At 40.3% G+C, this 20024-nt stretch overlaps 1 protein-coding gene across 1 annotated transcript in view; it reads left to right on the plus strand.

Annotated features, from left to right (window-relative positions):
• RRAGD (Ras related GTP binding D) overlaps nucleotides 1-18288 on the plus strand; it is a 37824-nt gene extending 19536 nt beyond the window's left edge. Inside the window, exons 3-7 of the mRNA XM_060114699.1 lie at nucleotides 676-875; nucleotides 1683-1797; nucleotides 2590-2732; nucleotides 9841-9989; nucleotides 15330-18288. Of these exons, the coding sequence (XP_059970682.1) occupies nucleotides 676-875; nucleotides 1683-1797; nucleotides 2590-2732; nucleotides 9841-9989; nucleotides 15330-15481 (759 nt within the window). The 3' untranslated portion in view covers nucleotides 15482-18288. The remainder of the gene's footprint in view (nucleotides 1-675; nucleotides 876-1682; nucleotides 1798-2589; nucleotides 2733-9840; nucleotides 9990-15329) is intronic.
• The last annotated feature ends 1736 nt before the right edge of the window (nucleotides 18289-20024 follow it).

Here is a 20024-nt window from a genome sequence, read left to right on the forward strand (position 1 = left end):
GAGTGTGACTGTGGTCCAATAAAACTTTACTTACAAACAGTAGGTGGGCCCAGTTTGGCCCGAGGGCCATGGTTTGTTGACCTCTGCTCTAGATCAGTGGTTCTTAAAGTTTTTCCTCCTGGCTCCTTCCCCATCTTCCCAGTGACCCCTATCATGTTTTCATCCCTACTTGTTCATTACATTTCACCAAGAGACTCAGAATCCTGGAGGGACCGTATTCCAGGGAAGGTCCTGGATGGTGTGTGGTCATTTTCAATACATAAAACTGCAACTCTGACCTTTGTGACTGTCATCAAGCTAAATCATAACTGTATTTTTCTGGCCTTTCTTTTTCATTTCTTTGTTAACAAAACTTAAGTTTTCAGTCTTGAATTCTATGAAACAGCTTTTATGTGGGCATTTGCAAAATATTTTTTTGGGGGGCGTTGTAAGATTAACAGTGTGTGTGGAAGAGAAAAAATGGTACCTGTAAGGTGATGGATTGGTTCATTAGCTTGACTGGGGGGAATCCTTTCACAATGGGTACAGATGGGTACACAATGGTACCAAAACATTACGTCGTCACCTTAATACATGCAATGTTTGTCAGTCATACCTCAGTAAAACTGGGAGGGAAGACTGTGTGTGGAAGGGAAGCAAAGCAGCCTCCCTGACAGGAGTGTGCTTTGTTCCCAGGACGATTACATGGAGGCCCTGGCCAGGCTCCACCTCACGGTGACCAGGGCCTACAAAGTGAACACCGACATCAACTTCGAGGTGTTTATTCACAAAGTGGATGGTCTGTCAGATGACCACAAAATTGAAACCCAGAGAGATATTCACCAGAGGGCAAATGATGACCTTGCAGATGCTGGATTAGAAAAAATTCACCTCAGGTGAGAACAGAAACCCATCAGGGATCTCTGGGGTCCAGAGCCATCAGGGGTGGTTTGGCCCGGACAGTCATTTACCTGTGTACCCTGTTTTGTGCTGTAGACATTGGGGTAGTATTTGGGAAAAGCAAGCTTTGCATGTGCCAACTCTAATCTTTGGGAAAAGCGGTGGGGCTTTAAAAAAAATTTTTGGACCGAAGGTCAAAGCTAAGGTTCTTTCCCCCTTTGAAAAACACATAGGAGAAAACCCATGAACTGCATCCAGGAAGTTAATCGATGCTGAAGTTTACTGTTATAGATAGGATCTATAATCATAAGTAAAGGAGTACTCTGAAAATAATTCAGATAGAAATATTCACAGAGGAAAGCCATTTCTCTCATTTTTGTGGGGTAGTAGGTATATGCATCATTCATTTTGCAAATTGGAAAAATGGAAAGATGAGATGCTTCAGTATCAATAATATAACTGTTATTAACATGAGAGGTGTGTATAAAGATGCTCTGGTGTGGATTCTCTTGCAGAATATAAGGATGCTGATATAGGCATATACGGCTGCATTTTTAAGCCTCCTGTAGTCCAGCCAGTCAGCAGATCAGAATGGGCACAGTTCTTGCTTTGGGGAGTTGGGCAGGCATGTCTTGTTAAGACATGTTCATTTTTTTACTGAGGTTGTTTTGAATTCCGAAGGGGGCTAGAATGTGTGTGTAGTAAATACAGAAGGCATGATTCTGGTGTTATGATGACATAGCCTGAACCGTCTATTCCTCAGTCAAAGGTAAAAAGTGATGAAATATTGTTTCATCTTTCAGCTTTTATCTGACAAGCATATATGATCATTCAATATTTGAAGCCTTTAGCAAAGTGGTTCAGAAACTGATTCCACAACTCCCCACCCTGGAGAATTTGCTAAACATCTTTATCTCCGTAAGTAAATAATGCTGTCCTGTTAGAGTCATTTGCGGAATTTAAGAATAACATTGCAAGAGTGAAAATGATCTTATGTCTACTTGCTCTTACAGCACTTCAAGTTCACTGAAATATTATTTTTGAAGATTGCACCTATGTACTGTTTTAGGGCCTTTAAAATGTAACTCCCAAAATGATTCCTGTACTTCACTTGTATAATCGGAATGTTTATTCAAATTGTAGGCAATCATTCAATGTTAATGGAATCCTAACGGAGTTTGGGAGCATAAAAGTTGGTTTTGGCTATAAGATATATACTGTTGAATTTTTAAAAATATGTTTAACACTGTGAATGATGTGCTGGCTGGCTGAGTCCTAAAAACCACCACCTCAAGTCAAACTTCACAAAATAGAATTAAGGCAGACCTTTGGTTGTATTCACATTGATTCTCACTGCACAATTTTGAGTTTGTCTGTCTAGATTTTTAAAATCTATTTTTAAATTTAAATTTTTAAAATTCTTTTTTTTACTTGGCCTTTTTCCTAACTGCAGATACATTTCTAAGAGTCAGGAAACAGCACTTAATTTGTTTACCTAAAGTAAATAATCCGTGATAATTCCAGTTGTCATTTCTTGTGCAAGTCCGTTATAAAGAAGTTTATGACAATGAGGTTTAAATTGTAATAAAATGGAACAACCTAAGTTTTTGCTGGTTCATATTTGAGACTGAAGATGGCATATTTTATGTAACCATGACATGCTCTGCAATCAGCTGTCCCTTTAAGGCCGCATCTCCTTTTTTGTTTCAGAATTCTGGAATAGAAAAGGCATTTCTCTTTGATGTGGTCAGTAAGATTTACATTGCAACTGATAGTACCCCCGTGGATATGCAGACCTATGAGCTCTGCTGTGACATGATCGATGTGGTTATCGACATTTCTTGTATTTATGGGTAAGTAGAACATTCTGAAAGGCTACAACTGAGCCATACTTTCTTTCATAACCTTTGAGAATTTTGCATTTACTTATTTGATCTTAATACTTTTGTTTGAAATGACTGAGATCTATAAATATACCATTTTGTATGTAATAATAATAACAAAACATTATTGAGTAAATGTCTGGCATTATGCTAATAATTTCAGTGCCCACATTATTATCATTGAATTCTCCACTATTCCTCGAGGCAGGAATTACTATCACTATCTTATAGATGGGGCACTGAGGTTCAGAGTGGTTAAGCTTCTAACCCCTGCTCACACTGTCAATAAGAGACAGAATTAGTATTGTATTTGAGCTCAAGTCTGATACCTTCTTCCTCTACTGAAAAATCTGTTATCATATCATAATGTATTTACTTGAGGGAGACCACTAGGATCCTTGGATTCTACATAAATATCTCATGTTTACCACAGTTCTATTATTTTCTTCATTACATGAAATAACTGCTGAGTTATTTGTTTTTCCAATATAGTTTTGATTGTCTTCTATGGTGGACAGCAGAGAATTATTAAAGTAAGCAAACAACATTACCTGCTTATTATTATTATCTTATATTCTTAGAAAACAGAACTTCTTGTACATTTAAAATAATATAAAATAAACAGACGTGGGGAAAATTGATTCTGTTACCAAACATAGAAATAATTCCACATAACTGTGCATTTGCTGGATTCAGGGTGTTTTACAGAGTGAGTGGGTGTGACCTCGTATGTCTATCTTATTAAGGCATCGCGTTGTTGCTGCCTTGTATTCATATTGAATCTCACATCCTCACACACTCATTGGTGAGATAAAGCTTTCCCTCATCTTCCTCTTTACTCACTGGCTGTGACTCGCTTTACACAGCCTCCTCTGCCAGCTTCTGGGCGAGACTCAGTCTTACCATTTCTCAGTTCCATTCTCTTTCTGTTAACTGTTATACACACATGAACACCCGCAGTTCCTTCCCTTATGAAACAGGGAAAGTGATTCTTACCTCACAGGACTGTAGTGAGGATGCAATATCATTAGGCTTCCCCTGGTGGACCCTGGATAAATGTAGCTGCCATTATAATTATTATTAATTATTGTTATTATTACTAAACACTGCCACCGGCTTTAGAAATAGACCTTATTTTCCATGATCGCTGCCCTGCAGTATTCTCTTGTTTTTAAACTCTAAGTGGATGACCTTGAAATAGTCTTGGAAGCTGAAACTACCCTGATTACAGTCTAGATGGCTGTCGTAATCAAATACAATGAACAGCACAATTAATCTGGCACATATTTAATGATATGCATAATCATTATTTTGCCATGTGGTAATTAGACATAAGTGGTAAGTTGTTCATATAAATGATGTTAATCAGAGTTACTTTTATCCAGCTGAAAGAAACACGGGGAGGGAGGGGTTGGGCGGAGGAGGGAGCAGGTCCTTGCTGGTAGATTGCTTTTCTGTTGCCGAGCGCAGTGTTCCTGGGAGCCTGCCCGGTTCAGTAAGAACCAGTCTGGGTATGGGTCACAAATGGGGCGTGAGTTCTGGGGTTTCTTGAGACTGTTTGCTGGAGCAGCCATGAGCCAGCCCATGTGCCCTGCAGGGGGTGGCCGGGGATGCATGCCACAGCCCGGGAAGCAGGCAGCCCTGTAATTGGAGACCCTAGAAGCAGGTGACCTGGTCTGCTCAAGAATCTCAGCTGGGATTCTGAAAACATATACACAGTTTCAGATAAGGGAAAAGGTACAAGACATGCTCCTTTGCCTATAAAGAAAGGATACATAACTGATTACATCAGTGTCTTCAGAGGGCTCAATTTTGATCATTAAGGCCATATTAATGATAATAGCAGTTAGCATTTATTGTGCATTTTATATGCTCTCAGCACTGTGCTTAGCACTATATATGTATTATTTCATTGCATTAGGAAACTTTGAGGTAATTATTGTTCATGTACAGATGAGGAAATTGAGGCTCAAAGAAGTTACTCAATTTGCCCAAACTTATACGATAAATAAGAGAGCTGGGATTCAAACCCAAGTCATTTGTGTTTGCAGGCCACACCTTTTCTTTTTTTCTTTTTTTCTTTTTTTTTTTTTTTTGCGGTACGCGGGCCTCTCACTGTTGTGGCCTCTCCCGTTGTGGAGCACAGGCTCCAGACGCGCAGGCTCAGCGACCATGGCTCACGGGCCCAGCCGCTCCGCAGCATGTGGGATCTTACCGGACCGGGGCACGAACCCGTGTCCCCTGCATCGGCAGGTGGACTCTCAACCACTGCGCCACCAGGGAAGCCCCACACCTTTTCTTAAATAGACCAATTTATTTATTTAACTTTTTATTTTGAAAAAATTTCAAATCTATAGAAAACATGCGAGAATAGTACAGCGAACTCCTATGTACCCTTCACTGGGATTCACCAGTTTTTATCAGTTTGCCATATTTGCTCTTTCTTTCTTTTTCTAATACAGTTGACTCTCCATGTGGGTTCCACATCTGCAGATTCAACCAACCAGCAGATTGAAAATATTCAGAAAAAAATATCAGAAAATGCCAAGAAGCAAAACTTGAATTGGTTGCATGCTGGCAACTATTTACATAACATTTACATTGTATTAGGCATTATAAGTAATCTAAGGATAATTAAAAGTGTATGGGAGGGACTTAATTGATATTTATAGGACATTCCATCCAAGAACAACAGAATACACTTTCTTTTCAAGTGCTTATGGAACATTCTCCAGGATAGATCATATCTTGGGTCACAAATCAAGTCTTGGTAAATTTAAGAAAATTGAAATTGTATGACATATCTCTTCCAACCACAATGCTATGAGACTAGATATCAATTACAGGAAAAAATCTGTAAAAAATACAAACACATGGAGGCTAAACAATATACTACTTAATAACCAAGAGATCACTGAAGAAATCAAAGAGGAAATCAAAAAATACCTAGAAACAAATGACAATGAAAACATGACAACCCAAAACCTATGGGATGCAGCATAAGCAGTTGTAAGAGGGAAGTTTATAGCAATACAATCCTACCTCAAGAAACACGGAACATCTCAAATAAACAACCTAACCTTACACCTAAAGCAATTAGAGAATGAGAAAAAAAGCCCCCAAGGTTAGCAGAAGAAAAGAAATCAAAGATCAGAGCAGAAATAAATGAAAAAGAAATGAAGGAAACGATAGCAAAGATCAATAAAACTAAAAGCTGGTTCTTTGAGAAGATAAACAAAATTGATAAACCATTAGCCAGACTCATCAAGAAAAAAAGGGAAAAGACTCAAATCAATAGAATTAGAAATGAAAAAGGAGAAGTAACAACTGGCACTGCAGAAATACAAAGGATCATGAGAGATTACTACAAGCAACTCTATGCCAATAAAATGGACAACCTGAAAGAAATGGACAAATTCTTAGAAAAGCACAACCTTCCGACACTGAACCAAGAAGAAATAGAAAATATGAATAGACCAATCACAAGCACTGAAATTGAGACTGTGATTAAAAATCTTCCAACAAACAAAAGCCCAGGACCAGATGGCTTCACAGGCGAATTCTATCAAGCATTTAGAGAAGAGCTAACACCTATCCTTCTCAAACTCTTCCAAAATATAGCAGAGGGAGGAACACTCCCAAACTCATTCTACGAGGCCACCATCACCCTGATACCAAAACCAGAAAAATATGTCACAATGAAAGAAAACTACAGACCAATATCACTCATGAACATAGATGCAAAAATCCTCAACAAAATACTAGTAAACAGAATCCAACAGCACATTAAAAGTGTCATACACCATGATCAAGTGGGGTTTATCCCAGGAAAGCAAGGATTCTTCAATATACGCAAATCAATCAATGTGATAAACCATATGATCATCTCAATAGATGCAGAAACAGCTTTCAACAAAATTCAACACCCAGTTATGACAAAAACCCTCCAGAAAGTAGGCATAGAGGGAACTTACCTCAACATAATAAAGGCCATATATGACAAACCCACAGCCAACATCGTTCTCAATGGTGAAAAACCGAAACCATTTCCTCTAAGATCAGGAACAAGACAAGGTTGCCCACTCTTACCACTCTTATTCAACATAGTTTTGGAAGTTTTAGCCACAGCAATCAGAGAAGAAAAGGAAATAAAAGGAATCCAAATTGGAAAAGAAGAAGTAAAGTTGTCACTGTTTGCAGATGACATGATACTATACATAGAGAATCCTAAAGATGCTACCAGAAAACTACTAGAGCTAATCAATGAATCTGGTAAACTTGCAGGATACAAAACTGATGCACAGAAATCTCTTGCATTCGTATACACTAAGGATGAAAAATCTGAAAGAGAAATTAAGGAAACACTCCCATTTACCATTGCAACAAAAAGAATAAAATATCTAGGAATAAACCTACCTAAGGAGACAAAAGACCTGTATGCATAAAACTATAAGACACTGATGAAAGAAATTAAAGATGATACAAACAGATGGACAGATATACCATGTTCTTGGATTGGAAGAATCAACATTGTGAAAATGACTATACTACCCAAAGCAATCTACAGATTCAATGCAATCCCTATCAAACTACCAATGGCATTTTTCACAGAACTAGAACAAGAAATTTCACAATTTGTATGGAGACACAAAAGACCCCGAATAGCCAAAGCAATCTTGAGAAAGAAAACCAGAACTGGAGGAATCAGGCTCCCAGACTTCAGACTATACTACAAAGCTACAGTAACCCAAGACAGTATGATACTGGCACAAAAACAGAAATATAGATCAATGGAACAGGATAGAAAGCCCAGAGATAAACCCATGCACATATGGTCACCTTATCTTTGATAAAGGAGGCAAGAATATACAATGGAGAAAAGACAGCCTCTTCAATAAGTGGTGCTGGGGAAACTGGACAGCTACATGTAAAAGAATGAAATTAGAACGCTCCCTAACACGATACACAAAAATAAACTCAAAATGGATTAAAGACCTAAATGTAAGACCAGACACTATTAAACTCTTAAAGGAAAACATAGGCAGACCACTCTATGACATCAATCACAGCAAGATCCTTTTGGACCCATCTCCTAGAGAAATGGAAATAAAAACAAGAATAAACAAATGGGACCTAATGAAACTTAAAAGCTTTTGCACAGCAAAGGAAACCATAAATAAGACCAAACGACAACCCTCAGAATGGGAGAAAATATTTGCAAATGAAGCAACTGACAAAGGCTTAATCTCCAAAATTTACAAGCAGCTCATGCAGCTCAGTATCAAAAAAACAAACAACCCAATCCAAAAATGGGCAGAAGACCTAAATAGACATTTCTCCAAAGAAGATATACAGATTGCCAACAAACACATAAAAGGACGCTCAACATCACTCATCATTAGAGAAATGCAAATCAAAATTACAATGAGGTATCACCTCACACCAGTCAGAATGGCCATCATCAAAAAATCTACGAACAATAAATTCTGGAGAGGGTGTGGAGAAAAGGGAACCCTCTAGCACTGTTGGTGGGAATGTAAATTGATACAGCCACTATGGAGAAGAGTATGGTGGTTCCTTAAAAAACTAAAGATAGAACTATCATACGACCCAGCAATACCACTACTTGGTATATACCCTGAGAAAACCATAATTCAAAAAGAGTCGTGTACCACAATGTTCATTGCAGCACTATTTACAATAGCCAGGACATGGAAGCAACCTAAATGTGCATTGACAGATGAATGGATAAAGAAGACGTGGCACATATATACAATGGAATATTACTCAGCTATAAAAGGAAACAAAATTGAGTTATTTGTAGTGAGGTGGATGGACCTAGAGACTGTCATACAGAGTGAAGTCAGAAAGAGAAAAATAAATACCATATGCTAACACATATATATGGAATCTAAAAAAAAAAAAGGTTCTGAAGAACGTAGGGGCAGGACAGGAATAAAGATGCAGACGTAGAGAATGGACTTGAGTACACGGGGAGGGGGAAGGGTAAGCTGGGACGAAGTGAGAGAGTGGCATGGACTTATATACACTACCAAGTGTAAAATAGATAGCTAGTGGGAAGCAGCTGCATAGCACAGGGAGATTAGCTCTGTGCTTTGTGACCACCTAGAGAGGTGGGATAGGGAGGGTGGGAGGGAGACGCAAGAGGGAGGAGATATGGGGGTATATGTATATGTGTAGCTGATTCACTTTGTTATAAAGCAGAAACTAATGCCATTGTAAAGCAATTATACTCCAATAAAGATGTTGGAAAAAAAAGTATATGGGAGGATGTGTGTAGGTTATTTGCAAATACTGTGTCATTTTATATAAGAGACTTGAGCATCTGCAGATTTTGGTATCTGCTGGGGGGAATCCTGGAACCAACCCCCCCCCCCCATAATGAGGGATGACTGAACGTGTTTGTTTTTGCTGAACTAATTGGGAGGAATTTGTAACATGATTCTATAGGAATCATGTGCTATTACAAGGACGTTTTCTTGTAGGATGACAGTTTTAATTTTCAAATTAAACTTATTTAACATATCTGCGTTACTCTGTTATCTAATATAGAGTCCATTTTCAAATTTTACCAAAGGTCCCAATTCTATCTTTCATAGCAGTTTTTTGCTGGATCCAGGATCTAGCCCAGCCTTTTGCTGCCGTCTCTCTTCAGGCTGCTTCATTTTGGATCAGTTCTTCACCCCTTCTTGGTCTTTCATCAGGCTGTGCTTTGGACAGCCTGGTTATTCTGTCACCAGAGAAAACTGCAAGGCCTTGTGGGCCACGGAGGGGAGAAGAACTAACCTCCATCCCTCACCTGTGTTTCTCAGGTGCCTGGAGAGTTGCCCAGCTGACACACCACACTCAGTGTGTCCCTAGGAAAGTGACTGTCATACGCTGTGTACATTCTTGTGATTGGGGGTTTCTGAGATCTTTAGCCGAAAGGCACTGTAAGTGTAAATTCCCTGTCATTATGATTATCCTTCTCTGTGTGAAAGCCGGTCTCCGTCGCTGGGTTACAAACTGAAGTCCTTTCTCAATGGTCAAATATGTTTTGGTTTCTGTCCCCATTTAGTCTCAAAGAAGATGGAGCAGGAACCCCTTATGACAAGGAATCAACAGCCATTATAAAGCTGAATAATACAACAGTTCTTTATTTAAAAGAGGTGACCAAGTTCCTGGCTCTCGTTTGCTTTGTCAGAGAGGAAAGCTTTGAAAGAAAAGGTAATTTTTTGTGTGATTTAAATGAAGCATTTCCATTCAGACGTTGAATGCAGGTGGACAGCAGTGTGCCTTGGGAGGCTTCCAGACTTTAGTCACAGGCCCCTTTGCCTCCTGCCCACATCCTGGGGTTTTGGGATCCGTGAACCAGCCTGCCCTCTAGTGATGCAGCTGCCGGGAGGTGGTAGTGGAACCAGACCATCCTCCCAGGGAGGGGCCTGAGCTTTTCTGGGAGCAGGGCCAGCTGGGGCGTCGTTGCCAGGCTGTAGATCTCTTACCCCGGGGAGGGCCCCTTGCCTACAGGGGGTGCCAAGGCCTCGCTCTTGGGCCACACCTCTAGAAGGTATTAGGGACCTTGTGACCACTTGTCCTCCCCGTGTAAAGGATGAAACTCATACAACATTAAAACTAGATGTTATTTAACTTCTGTTTAGCCCTTGTCCATTCTTTAGTCCTAAAACACAGGGACAGCATCGTGATTTCAAAACAGGGAGATATGAATATATTCAATAATGTCACCAAATATCTTTTTAGGACCAAATTTAGTTTTAGTCGGAAACAAAAGCAATTAACCCTCCTAAAGATACTCATATTCCCCCACCCTGCCCCACACCGCTATGTAAACTGGGAAATATCGGTTTACTGGTGTAGCTAGGGATTTTATTTTATTTATTTATTTTTTTTTTGCGGTACGCGGGCCTCTCACTGCTGTGGCCTCTCCCGTTGTGGAGCACAGGCTTCAGACGCGCAGGCTCAGTGGCCATGGCTCACGGGCCCAGCCGCTCCGCGGCATGTGGGATCCTCCTGGACTGGGGCCCGAACCCGTGTCCCCTGCATCGGCAGGCGGACTCCCAACCACTGCGCCACCAGGGAAGCCCTGTAGCTAGGGGTTTTTGCTAGTAATTAGGGGATGATTTACACTAAATTCCCAACAAAGTGGCAATAGTAACATTTTCTGAAATAGCCTTTCTTCTTCTTATATGCAATACATGTTCATTATAAAAATACTTTGAAAACTTAGGAAAGTATAAAAAAGTCAGTTTCACCATCTAGAGCTAAGCTCCATGTTAAATTTTTGGGATTTCTTTTCTCCTTCCTTTTCTCCCTCCCTCCCTTCCTTCATCCCTTCTTTCCTTCCTTTCTTCCAACAAAAGTGGTGCCATGTTGCCTAAATAATTTTCTATCCTGTTGTTTTCACTTATTTATATCATGAAAATCTTAATTCATTGAGCCTGAAAACATGATTTAGATTTTTGTTACTTCTTTTTGTTACAGAGTAATAGATTCATTTAGAAAATTTAGATATAATAAATAAGCAAAAAAGAAATAATTATTGATAAGCTTCTCACTCACATAATCACTCTCGATATTTTCTGTATAACTTTCCAGTTTTTTCATAGATATCTCTCTATATGGGATTATATAATAAATACTACTTTATAACCTTCACTTAAATTATTACAGACATCTTTCCAATTCATTAAATCTTTTTTTAACCACATCATTTTAATGATTAGTTTCTTCTATTGTTAGAAATGTGTGTTGTTTCTAGATTTTGATGTTATAAATAATCCACAAAGACCTTCTTTCCACTAAATATTTGTGTACATCTTTGGTTATTTCCTCGGGAAAGACTTCAACAAATGGAATTACTTAGATCAATACATTTTGGTAGCTTCTAATGCGTATTACCAAAATGTCCTTCAGAAAGTTTTTACAGGTTTATGCTACTAAGAGAATATGAGTGTGTCCATTTTACTTTATTCTCATTAATATTGGGTATTAGCATTAAACATTGATAATTGAAAACAAATTTACATTTTTTCTGCTTCTTAGTGAAGTTGTGTATTTTTCCCTGTATTTACTATTACCAGCCAAATTGCCTGTTCTGTCCTTGGCTCTCAAAACTTTTAATTAAATGGTGGTAATCTTTTACTTTTTATTTTCATCTTGCTGAAACTAAGAACAGATTATATAAAGGATTCATGGAATTTTGAAGATAGACAGGACTATCCTGTGTTTCACTCTCTCAGTTACTGATGATTTTACCCAGACCCAGGAAACAGAAGTGACTTTCTCCTATGGTCATACCACCAGTGTATGGCAGTCTGGGCTAAAGATTTCTAGGCTTCTCCCTGTATAGAATCAGTTCTGTGTATTGTGTTTTAAACCATTATACATACATTCCCTTGGTTAAAGATATTTCCAGAATTTATATTTGGTGATTAATATTTTATGTTGATTTTGGAAACTAAGGAAAGTAAAAATAATGCAAATAGTACAACTATAGACCCCAAAACATCTAGGGTGATGACAAGTCCTAAAATTTAGGGTACAATAACATCAACCTTGAGAGCTTGTTTATTTTGAACTGATTTTAGACTTAACAGAAAAGTTGCAAAAATAGTACATAGTTTATATACACTCCTCATCCAGCTTCCCAAAATGTTAACATGTTATGTACTGTAGTACAGTTATCAAAGCTAGGGAATTAACATCAGTATAATACTATCAATATTAATAAAACTTACAGACCTTATTCAGATTTTACCAGTTTTTCCAAAAATACCTTTTCTTCTGTTCCAGGATCCCAAATTGATTTAGTTACTATTTCTCCTAGTCTCCTCCAATCTGTGATGGTCTTTCATGACCCTGACACTTTTGAAGAGTACTCATCACTTTTTTTTTTTTTTTTTTTTTTTTGCGGTACGCGGGCCTCTCACTGTTGCGGTCTCTCCCGTTGCGGAGCACAGGCTCCGGACGCGCAGGCTCAGCGGCCATGGCTCACGGGCCCAGCCGCTCCACGGCACATGGGATCTTCCCAGACCGGGGAACGAACCCGCGTCCCCTGCATCAGCAGGCGGACTCTCAACCACTGCGCCACCAGGGAAGCCCACTCATCACTTATTTTGTACAACGTCCCTCAAATTGGGTTTGTCTGATATTTTCACACAGTTGGAATGAGATTATGCAATTTGGCCAGAATACCACACAGAAATGATATTGTGTCCTTCGTGTATCATATGTTTATGATGTTGGTTTGGCTTATTACTGGCGATGCTGACCTTGATTTAGTTAAGATAGGGTCTACCAGGTCTTTCCCCTGGAAAGTTCCTACTTTTCACTTTGTTAATAAATTAATAAATACTTTTATGTTAATAAGTTAATAAATACTTTCAAACTATGCAAATCCTCTTTCTCCTCACACTTTTGCCCACTAATTTTAATGTCCATCTATGGTTGTGTGAGTTAATTTAAGCAGGAATTTCTTATGTGGATCTTGGGCAACTTATTGTTAAACCACCTAGGGAGTATCATCTCTGAAGATAGGCAGATTTTGTAAAATTTATTAAACTAATTAGAAACCTGAGTATTTGTTTTAATGTGATAGAGAGATAAATAGGCAGACAAGGTTTAACCCCATGACGTTAAGCTTGTTTGCTTTTTAGGGTGACTAACCAATCTCCATTTGCCTGGGACAGAGGTGAGGGTTCCTGAAACAGGGGACCTTCAGGGCTGCAACTGGGAAAGTCCCAGGCAAATGGATTAAGTTGATCACCTTAGCTTTAGAAAGAGCTTGATGCTTTACATATGCATGGAGTGGTTTGATTTGTTTTTGCTGCTTTAATCTCAAGTGTTGAGTCCTGCTGGTGCTGATAATCAACACTTGTTGTGACTTGTCCTGCTGTTGGTCTCTGTCTGTGTTTTCATGGATGATTTCTGACTGCTTTGGCAGAAAGGGGAGGATAGAAAGCAGAAGTGGGATTCTTGGTCTTAGCTGCACATCGTACGTAGGCACCTTGGGAAGGGAGGTGGTTAAAAAATATGGCCATCGAGGCCTGCCACAGAACAATTAGAATTCCTGGGAGAGGAACCTGGGGTTTTTTGTTTTGTTTTGTTTTGTTTTTCCGGTATGCGGGCCTTTCACTGTTGTGGCCTCTCCCGTTGCGGAGCACAGGCTCCGGACGCGCAGGCTCAGCGGCCATGGCTCACGAGCCTAGCCACTTCGCGGTATGTGGGATCTTCCCGGACCGGGGCACAAACCCGTGTCCCCTGCATCGGCAGGCGGACTCTCAACCACTGCGCCACCACGGAAGCCCGGGTTTGTTAATTTTTAAAAAGTTCTCTGGATGCTTTTAACGTGCAGCTATGATTGAGCATCACTGAACCAAGAGGATGTAGGACCATCCCATAACTGCATATGGTGCCGAAGATAGTTCTTGTTCTGTTCATGTCTCTGTTCCTGTATTTTCTTTTTTTAAAATTAATTTATTTATTTAGGGCTGTGTTGGGTCTTCATTGCCGCATACGGGCTTTTCTCTAGTTGGGGCGAGCAGGGGCTACTCTTCATTGCGGTGCGCGGACTTACTGTGGTGGCTTCTCTTGTTGCAGAGCATGGGCTCTAGGCACACGGGCTCAGTAGTTGTGGCTCGCAGGCTCAGTAGTTGTGGCTCACGGGCTTAGTTGCTCCACGGCATGTGGGTTCTTCCCGGACCAGGGCTTGAACCCGTGTCTCCTGCACTGGCAGACGGATTCTTAACCGCTGTGCTTCTAGGGAAGCCCTGTTCCTGTATTTTCAACTGCGTTTTATGAAAGAGTTGAAATAAACAGCAAACTCTTTGTAGGCACTTCCTTTAAAAACCTCAGTCATGGGCTTCCCTGGTGGCGCAGTGGTTGAGAGTCTGCCTGCCGATGCAGGGGACGTGGGTGCGTGCCCCGGTCCAGGAAGATCCCACATGCCGCGGAAAGGCTGGGCCCGTGAGCCATGGCCGCTGATCCTGCGCGTACGGAGCCTGTGCTCCGCAACGGGAGAGGCCACAGCAGTGAGAGGCCCGCGTACCACAGAAAAAAATAATAATAATAAATAAAATCAGGGACTTTGTTTTCCCCAGGGCTTATGACAATGGCTCTGTGACCTTGAGATCCCAGCTATACTCCAAGTCAGGGTCTGCCTCCACTCAGAGTCAATTTAATAATACCTTTTGGGGAAAAAATACTAATAAGTATTTCACTTAAGGTATATCTTAATTGTTCTTACAATCTTTAATTCTGAAAGATTTTTTAAAAAGGCAGTTCAATTGGTTCTTCACACTTCTGGGGTCATAGACACCTTTGAAAATGTGGTATATACTCTGGAACCTTTCCATAGTAAAAATATATATATTCACAAGACTTTGCCTGCAATTCCTGAAGCCCAGCTGCACACCTCCTAGAGAAATCTATAGATCTTATGTTAAGCCTGCTCCTCTACCGCCCCCTACTGGCTTGTCTTTTCCATAGCTGCCATGAAAAGAGATTATTTCTAGGCGGCACCTCTATAAATATTTTTGTTTTCTTCTCCAGGGCTGATTGACTATAATTTTCATTGCTTCCGGAAGGCCATCCATGAAGTTTTTGAGGTGAGAATGAAAGTGGTGAAATCACGAAAGGTTCAGAATAGGCTGCAGAAGAAAAAAGGAGCCACCCCTAACGGGACGCCTAGGGTGCTGCTGTAGGTGAGGTTTCAGGAACGTCTTTTGAAATCAGACCTTTCAATGAGGCTGCTGCTCTGTGTTGCACTAAAGGAAAAGGAAGAAGGAGATGGGGACACATGACATATATTTGCTGTAAAAAAAAAAAAAAAATTCCTGCCACCCTCTTGATCTTCTCTTTTTTTAAATAAAGTAAGCACTTTGAAGCAAAAACGTATATTAACAATGAAGTGAAATCTACTGTAACTTCATTACACAAATGTAAACTTTTATGGTCTGTAGTCAGAAAAAATCCTGTGTGAGAACTGCCAGGAACTGTATATATTTTGCACTTTTTCATGTTTTTGGTTTTTTTCCTCATTGAACTAAACTTTGATAAAACAACTTTTCTAGGCTCTTTTCTGTCCTTGGTGTCTAGGACATGCATACCGAGTCCATATCTATAGGGCAGTCAGAAAGTAATCAAAAAGTGATGCGTTGGCAGTGACTTTTTATAAATTTGGGAATCTTTGCTACCAATTGTTGAGAAAAAACATTTTTCAGTGGAGGAACAGATTGGGGCAGCAAGCTCCTGGAGCAATAAGAACTGTCCCCTGTTTATAACTGACATAAATAGAAGTTTTATAGAATAACATTAGCACCAAACTTATCTAAAAATTTCTATAGCCGTGACAGTGCTTCCCTAGTCGACCCTTTTTACAAAACTCTTTACCTCAACACACATCTCTAGAATCATTTTATACAGAGAGCTTATTTCTTTTCGCTGCATTACTGTTCTTCAGAACCTTTGGGACCAGATTTCCAAAATGGTGCCGATCAATGGAGAGAAATCAGAATGTCACTAAATTGCAGGCTTTCTGGAGGCTTTTCTGTACCTGCCACTCAGGCTAAAGTCATAACATCAGAGGCCACATGGTTTCCCAAATGTAGGTGATTGGCAACTGCAGATTTTAAAATATGTCCTATACAATGTTTGGCCCCTGTGGAATGAGCCTCTTACTGTGCAACATTGCAAATGTTTCTTTAGGACCCGTTTTTTTGTTGCTTTTTTTGCATTGCTCCACCACCACAGGCAATATCTCAGCTCTCTGCCACAGAGCTGAATCCTGATGGGTACATGTGTCACCTCTGAGTCTCCCTCTCACCTGTGACAGTGTGCCTTGTGGACTCTGCCTGTTCCCACCTTATGATTGAACTAGAGCTCGGCTCTCCAGCAGCGTGTTCTGCATGGCTAAATAGGCATCCTGAAAACCTCTAAAGGTCAGTGGGAAAGGATGGCCAGAGGAGACATTACAGTTAGCTTTGTGCCTGTTTCTATGAAATTCTTCCACTTATGTTTACTTTAGGCCAACAGCAAGTTAATAGATTCTAAATCTACCCCCATCCCAAACCATTCCAAGTAGATTATTCTAGATCCATCCCAAGGGTCAGTGCCCTAAATAAAGCATGTTGGCAGGTATTAGAAAATGTACATATATATATGTTTTTAGCAGAGCCTCATAGGGATAGCAATGCTGATCCTAGCAAAAGATCAGGTTCCTAAAGCAACTTGTTCTTGAAGCTACCCCACTACTATCTGCAGCTTCTTTCCATCCTCTCCCCTTCCGTCCTTTTCCCAAGTCCTATTCCTTTGAGGCTGGTAACTGTAATTTAAGATGGTAGCTGATTGGGGTTTAAGGTTTGAGCCCTCCCAAGGGTCTGTGCATTTTGGAAGGAAATTTCTAAAAATCATGAAGGTGCCCTAACTCCCTTCCTCATGATTCCTACTCAGAAACACAGGTGGGTAGGAAGCCAGGGTTCCAGGGAAGTCTTTTTCCTAATTTTCAGACCTATAACCTGTTAGACCTTTGCCAACATGGTACATGGACGTTATTCTTATAAATCTATTCTTTAATATTTTTTTACACAGTGTTCCTTTTTGGATAAGCAAATAAAGAATCACTTTTCTAAAGTGACTTTATCCTCAAGATAGAGACATTTACCTATCTGGTAAATCACACATTACTTAGGTATATATGTTATTATAACCAGGTGGAGCTTCCATTTTTAAGCTGGGTATATGATGGGTTTTTGTTCAAATGTGCCTTAAAAGCCTATTACTTCAAGAGCAAATGATTCTTTGGGGGAAAGGCAACGTTAGTGCTATGACACCAGACCCAAGTTCATGGTAGTCAGTGACTCTTTGACTAATGACACACTGATACAGAGACTACTGCCCCAAGGCCGTGAGCACGGCAATGACCTCTTAGTTCAAGAGAAATGTAGGAGTTATATCTAAGCATTCAGTTTCTGAGGTCTGTGCTATTGGAATTACAAAATCTCTTCAATTCCTTTTTCATTTTAGTTTTGATATGGGACTTAGCTTACTTGTGTGTGGCCACCTTTAGGTCTCAAATGTAATGCTATAAATATGTATAAATATACAAAATAATGTATAAATACAAAGCCCAAATACATGGCTACAGTGACTGCTCTGGAACATTTTTGCTCGTTTTCAAAGGTTGAGAACTTGACCTACAGGTTTCCAGGGCCGTTAGAACTTCTATGTGGGGATGAGACTCTGCTTGTGAAATACCATCTTTGGTTATTTTCAGTGATGTAGATTAGTGTGTATGACCAGGGTAGCGTGTTTCTGAAGGAATATAAATCAAAAACTGGTTGACATTCACAGACAGTAATGTTTTGTGAACATGATATATTTGGGGCCCTTAAATGTAAAAATGCCTAAAAACACAGCAATATTGTTATATACGGGTTATATGAAACATACTCGAGAAAAACAGCTGAATTGTCTTGATTATTAAAGTGTGGTATGCATTCAACTTATGTGGACTGGATGTAATTTGTAATCAAGTATAGTATTTAGTATTACGCTTTACTTTAAGCAGTACATCATTTATAACCATTGTTAAAGCATTCCTTTCAAGAACGTTAGCTGCCCATTTAAAAGCGTGTGTCATGGGCCTCCCTGGTGGCGCAGTGGTTGAGAGTCCGCCTGCCGATGCAGGGGATACGGGTTCGTGCCCCGGTCTGGGAGGATCCCATATGCCGCGGAGCGGCTGGGCCCGTGAGCCATGGCCGCTGAGCCTGCGCATCCGGAGCCTGTGCTCCACAACGGGAGAGGCCACAACAGTGAGAGGCCCGCGTACGGCAAAAAAATAAATAAATAAATAAATAAATAAATAAATAAAAGCGTGTGTCATACGCTCATGATTTGGTAACACTCTCATTTTATTTCAGACATATTCATAACTAATATTTCTGGGAGCGGAATGGTCTCTGGTGAAAAGAAAGCATGGTCTTTCATGTTCGTGAGGTTGTTTACTGTATACATGCGTATCACTGCTGGGTTCCTTTAGATAAATGTGTTTGTCCTAATTAACCAGCTGTCGCTTTATGAAAAAGAGGATAAATTGATCTATTTAAGTTGGATTTACATTTTTATTTATTTTTTTAAACACTCGTATCTCTCCATATTTTTGATGGGGACTGTTTTGGCTGTAGAACTTATTTCAGTAAACTTCAGATATTCTTGCTGCTCTGGCTCTAATCCCTAGCCATCCGAAAATTCTTTTCCTAACAGTCCACCTTTTGATTTTTACTTGCTTAGTAAGATTCCACCATATAATGACTTTTACAGATCCCCTCAGAGTTCTCAGAGAGGGCTAGCATTAGATGTTATATATGAAATCCTGTTTCTCATGGGAAAATCTGAACTGAAATAATTATTTCCAGACCTCCCTGGTGGTGCAGTGATTAAAACCCGTCTGCCAATGCAGGGGACACGGGTTCAATCTCTGGTCCGGGAAGATCCCACATGCCACGGAGCAACTAACAACTGCTGAGCCTGTACTCTAGAACCCGCGAGCCACAACTACTGAGTCCGCGTGCCACAGCTACTGAAGCCTGCACGCCTAGAGCCCGTGCTCCACAGCAAGAGGAGCCACTGCAGTGAGAAACCTGAGCACTGCAAGGAAGAGTAGCCCCCTGCTCTCTGCAACTAGAGAAAGCCCGCACGCAGCAATGAAGGCCCAGTGCAACCAAAAAAAAAAAAATTATTTCCAAGTTTGGTTTTTTTTTTGGCTGCATTGTATGGCATGTGCGATCTTAGTTCCCCAACCAGAGATTGAACCCTTGCCCTCTGCAGTGGAAGTTCAGAGTCCTAACCACTGGACCACCAGGGAATTCCCCAAGATATTTAATCAGTGGTGATGTTGAGTTTAGGGGAAAGAAAATGTCATTAAAAGCATTATTTAATACTAACAGATATTGAGTGCACACGATATGCCATGAGCTGCTCTTAAATGCTTTTACATAATTATCCTCATAAACCCAAGAGGTAGGTACTATTTTTTTTTTTTTTTTTTTTTTTTTTGCGGTACGTGGGCCTCTCACTGTTGTGGCCTCTCCCGCTGTGGAGCACAGGCTCCGGACGCGCAGGCTCAGTGGTCATGGCTCACAGGCCCAGCCTCTCCGCGGCATGTGGGATCTTCCCAGACCAGGACACAAACCCGTGTCCCCTGCATCGGCAGGCGGACTCTCAACCACTGCGCCACCAGGGAAGCCC

The sequence above is a fragment of the Mesoplodon densirostris genome, chromosome 12, assembly GCF_025265405.1.
Source record: "Mesoplodon densirostris isolate mMesDen1 chromosome 12, mMesDen1 primary haplotype, whole genome shotgun sequence".
Lineage (NCBI taxonomy): Eukaryota > Metazoa > Chordata > Mammalia > Artiodactyla > Ziphiidae > Mesoplodon > Mesoplodon densirostris.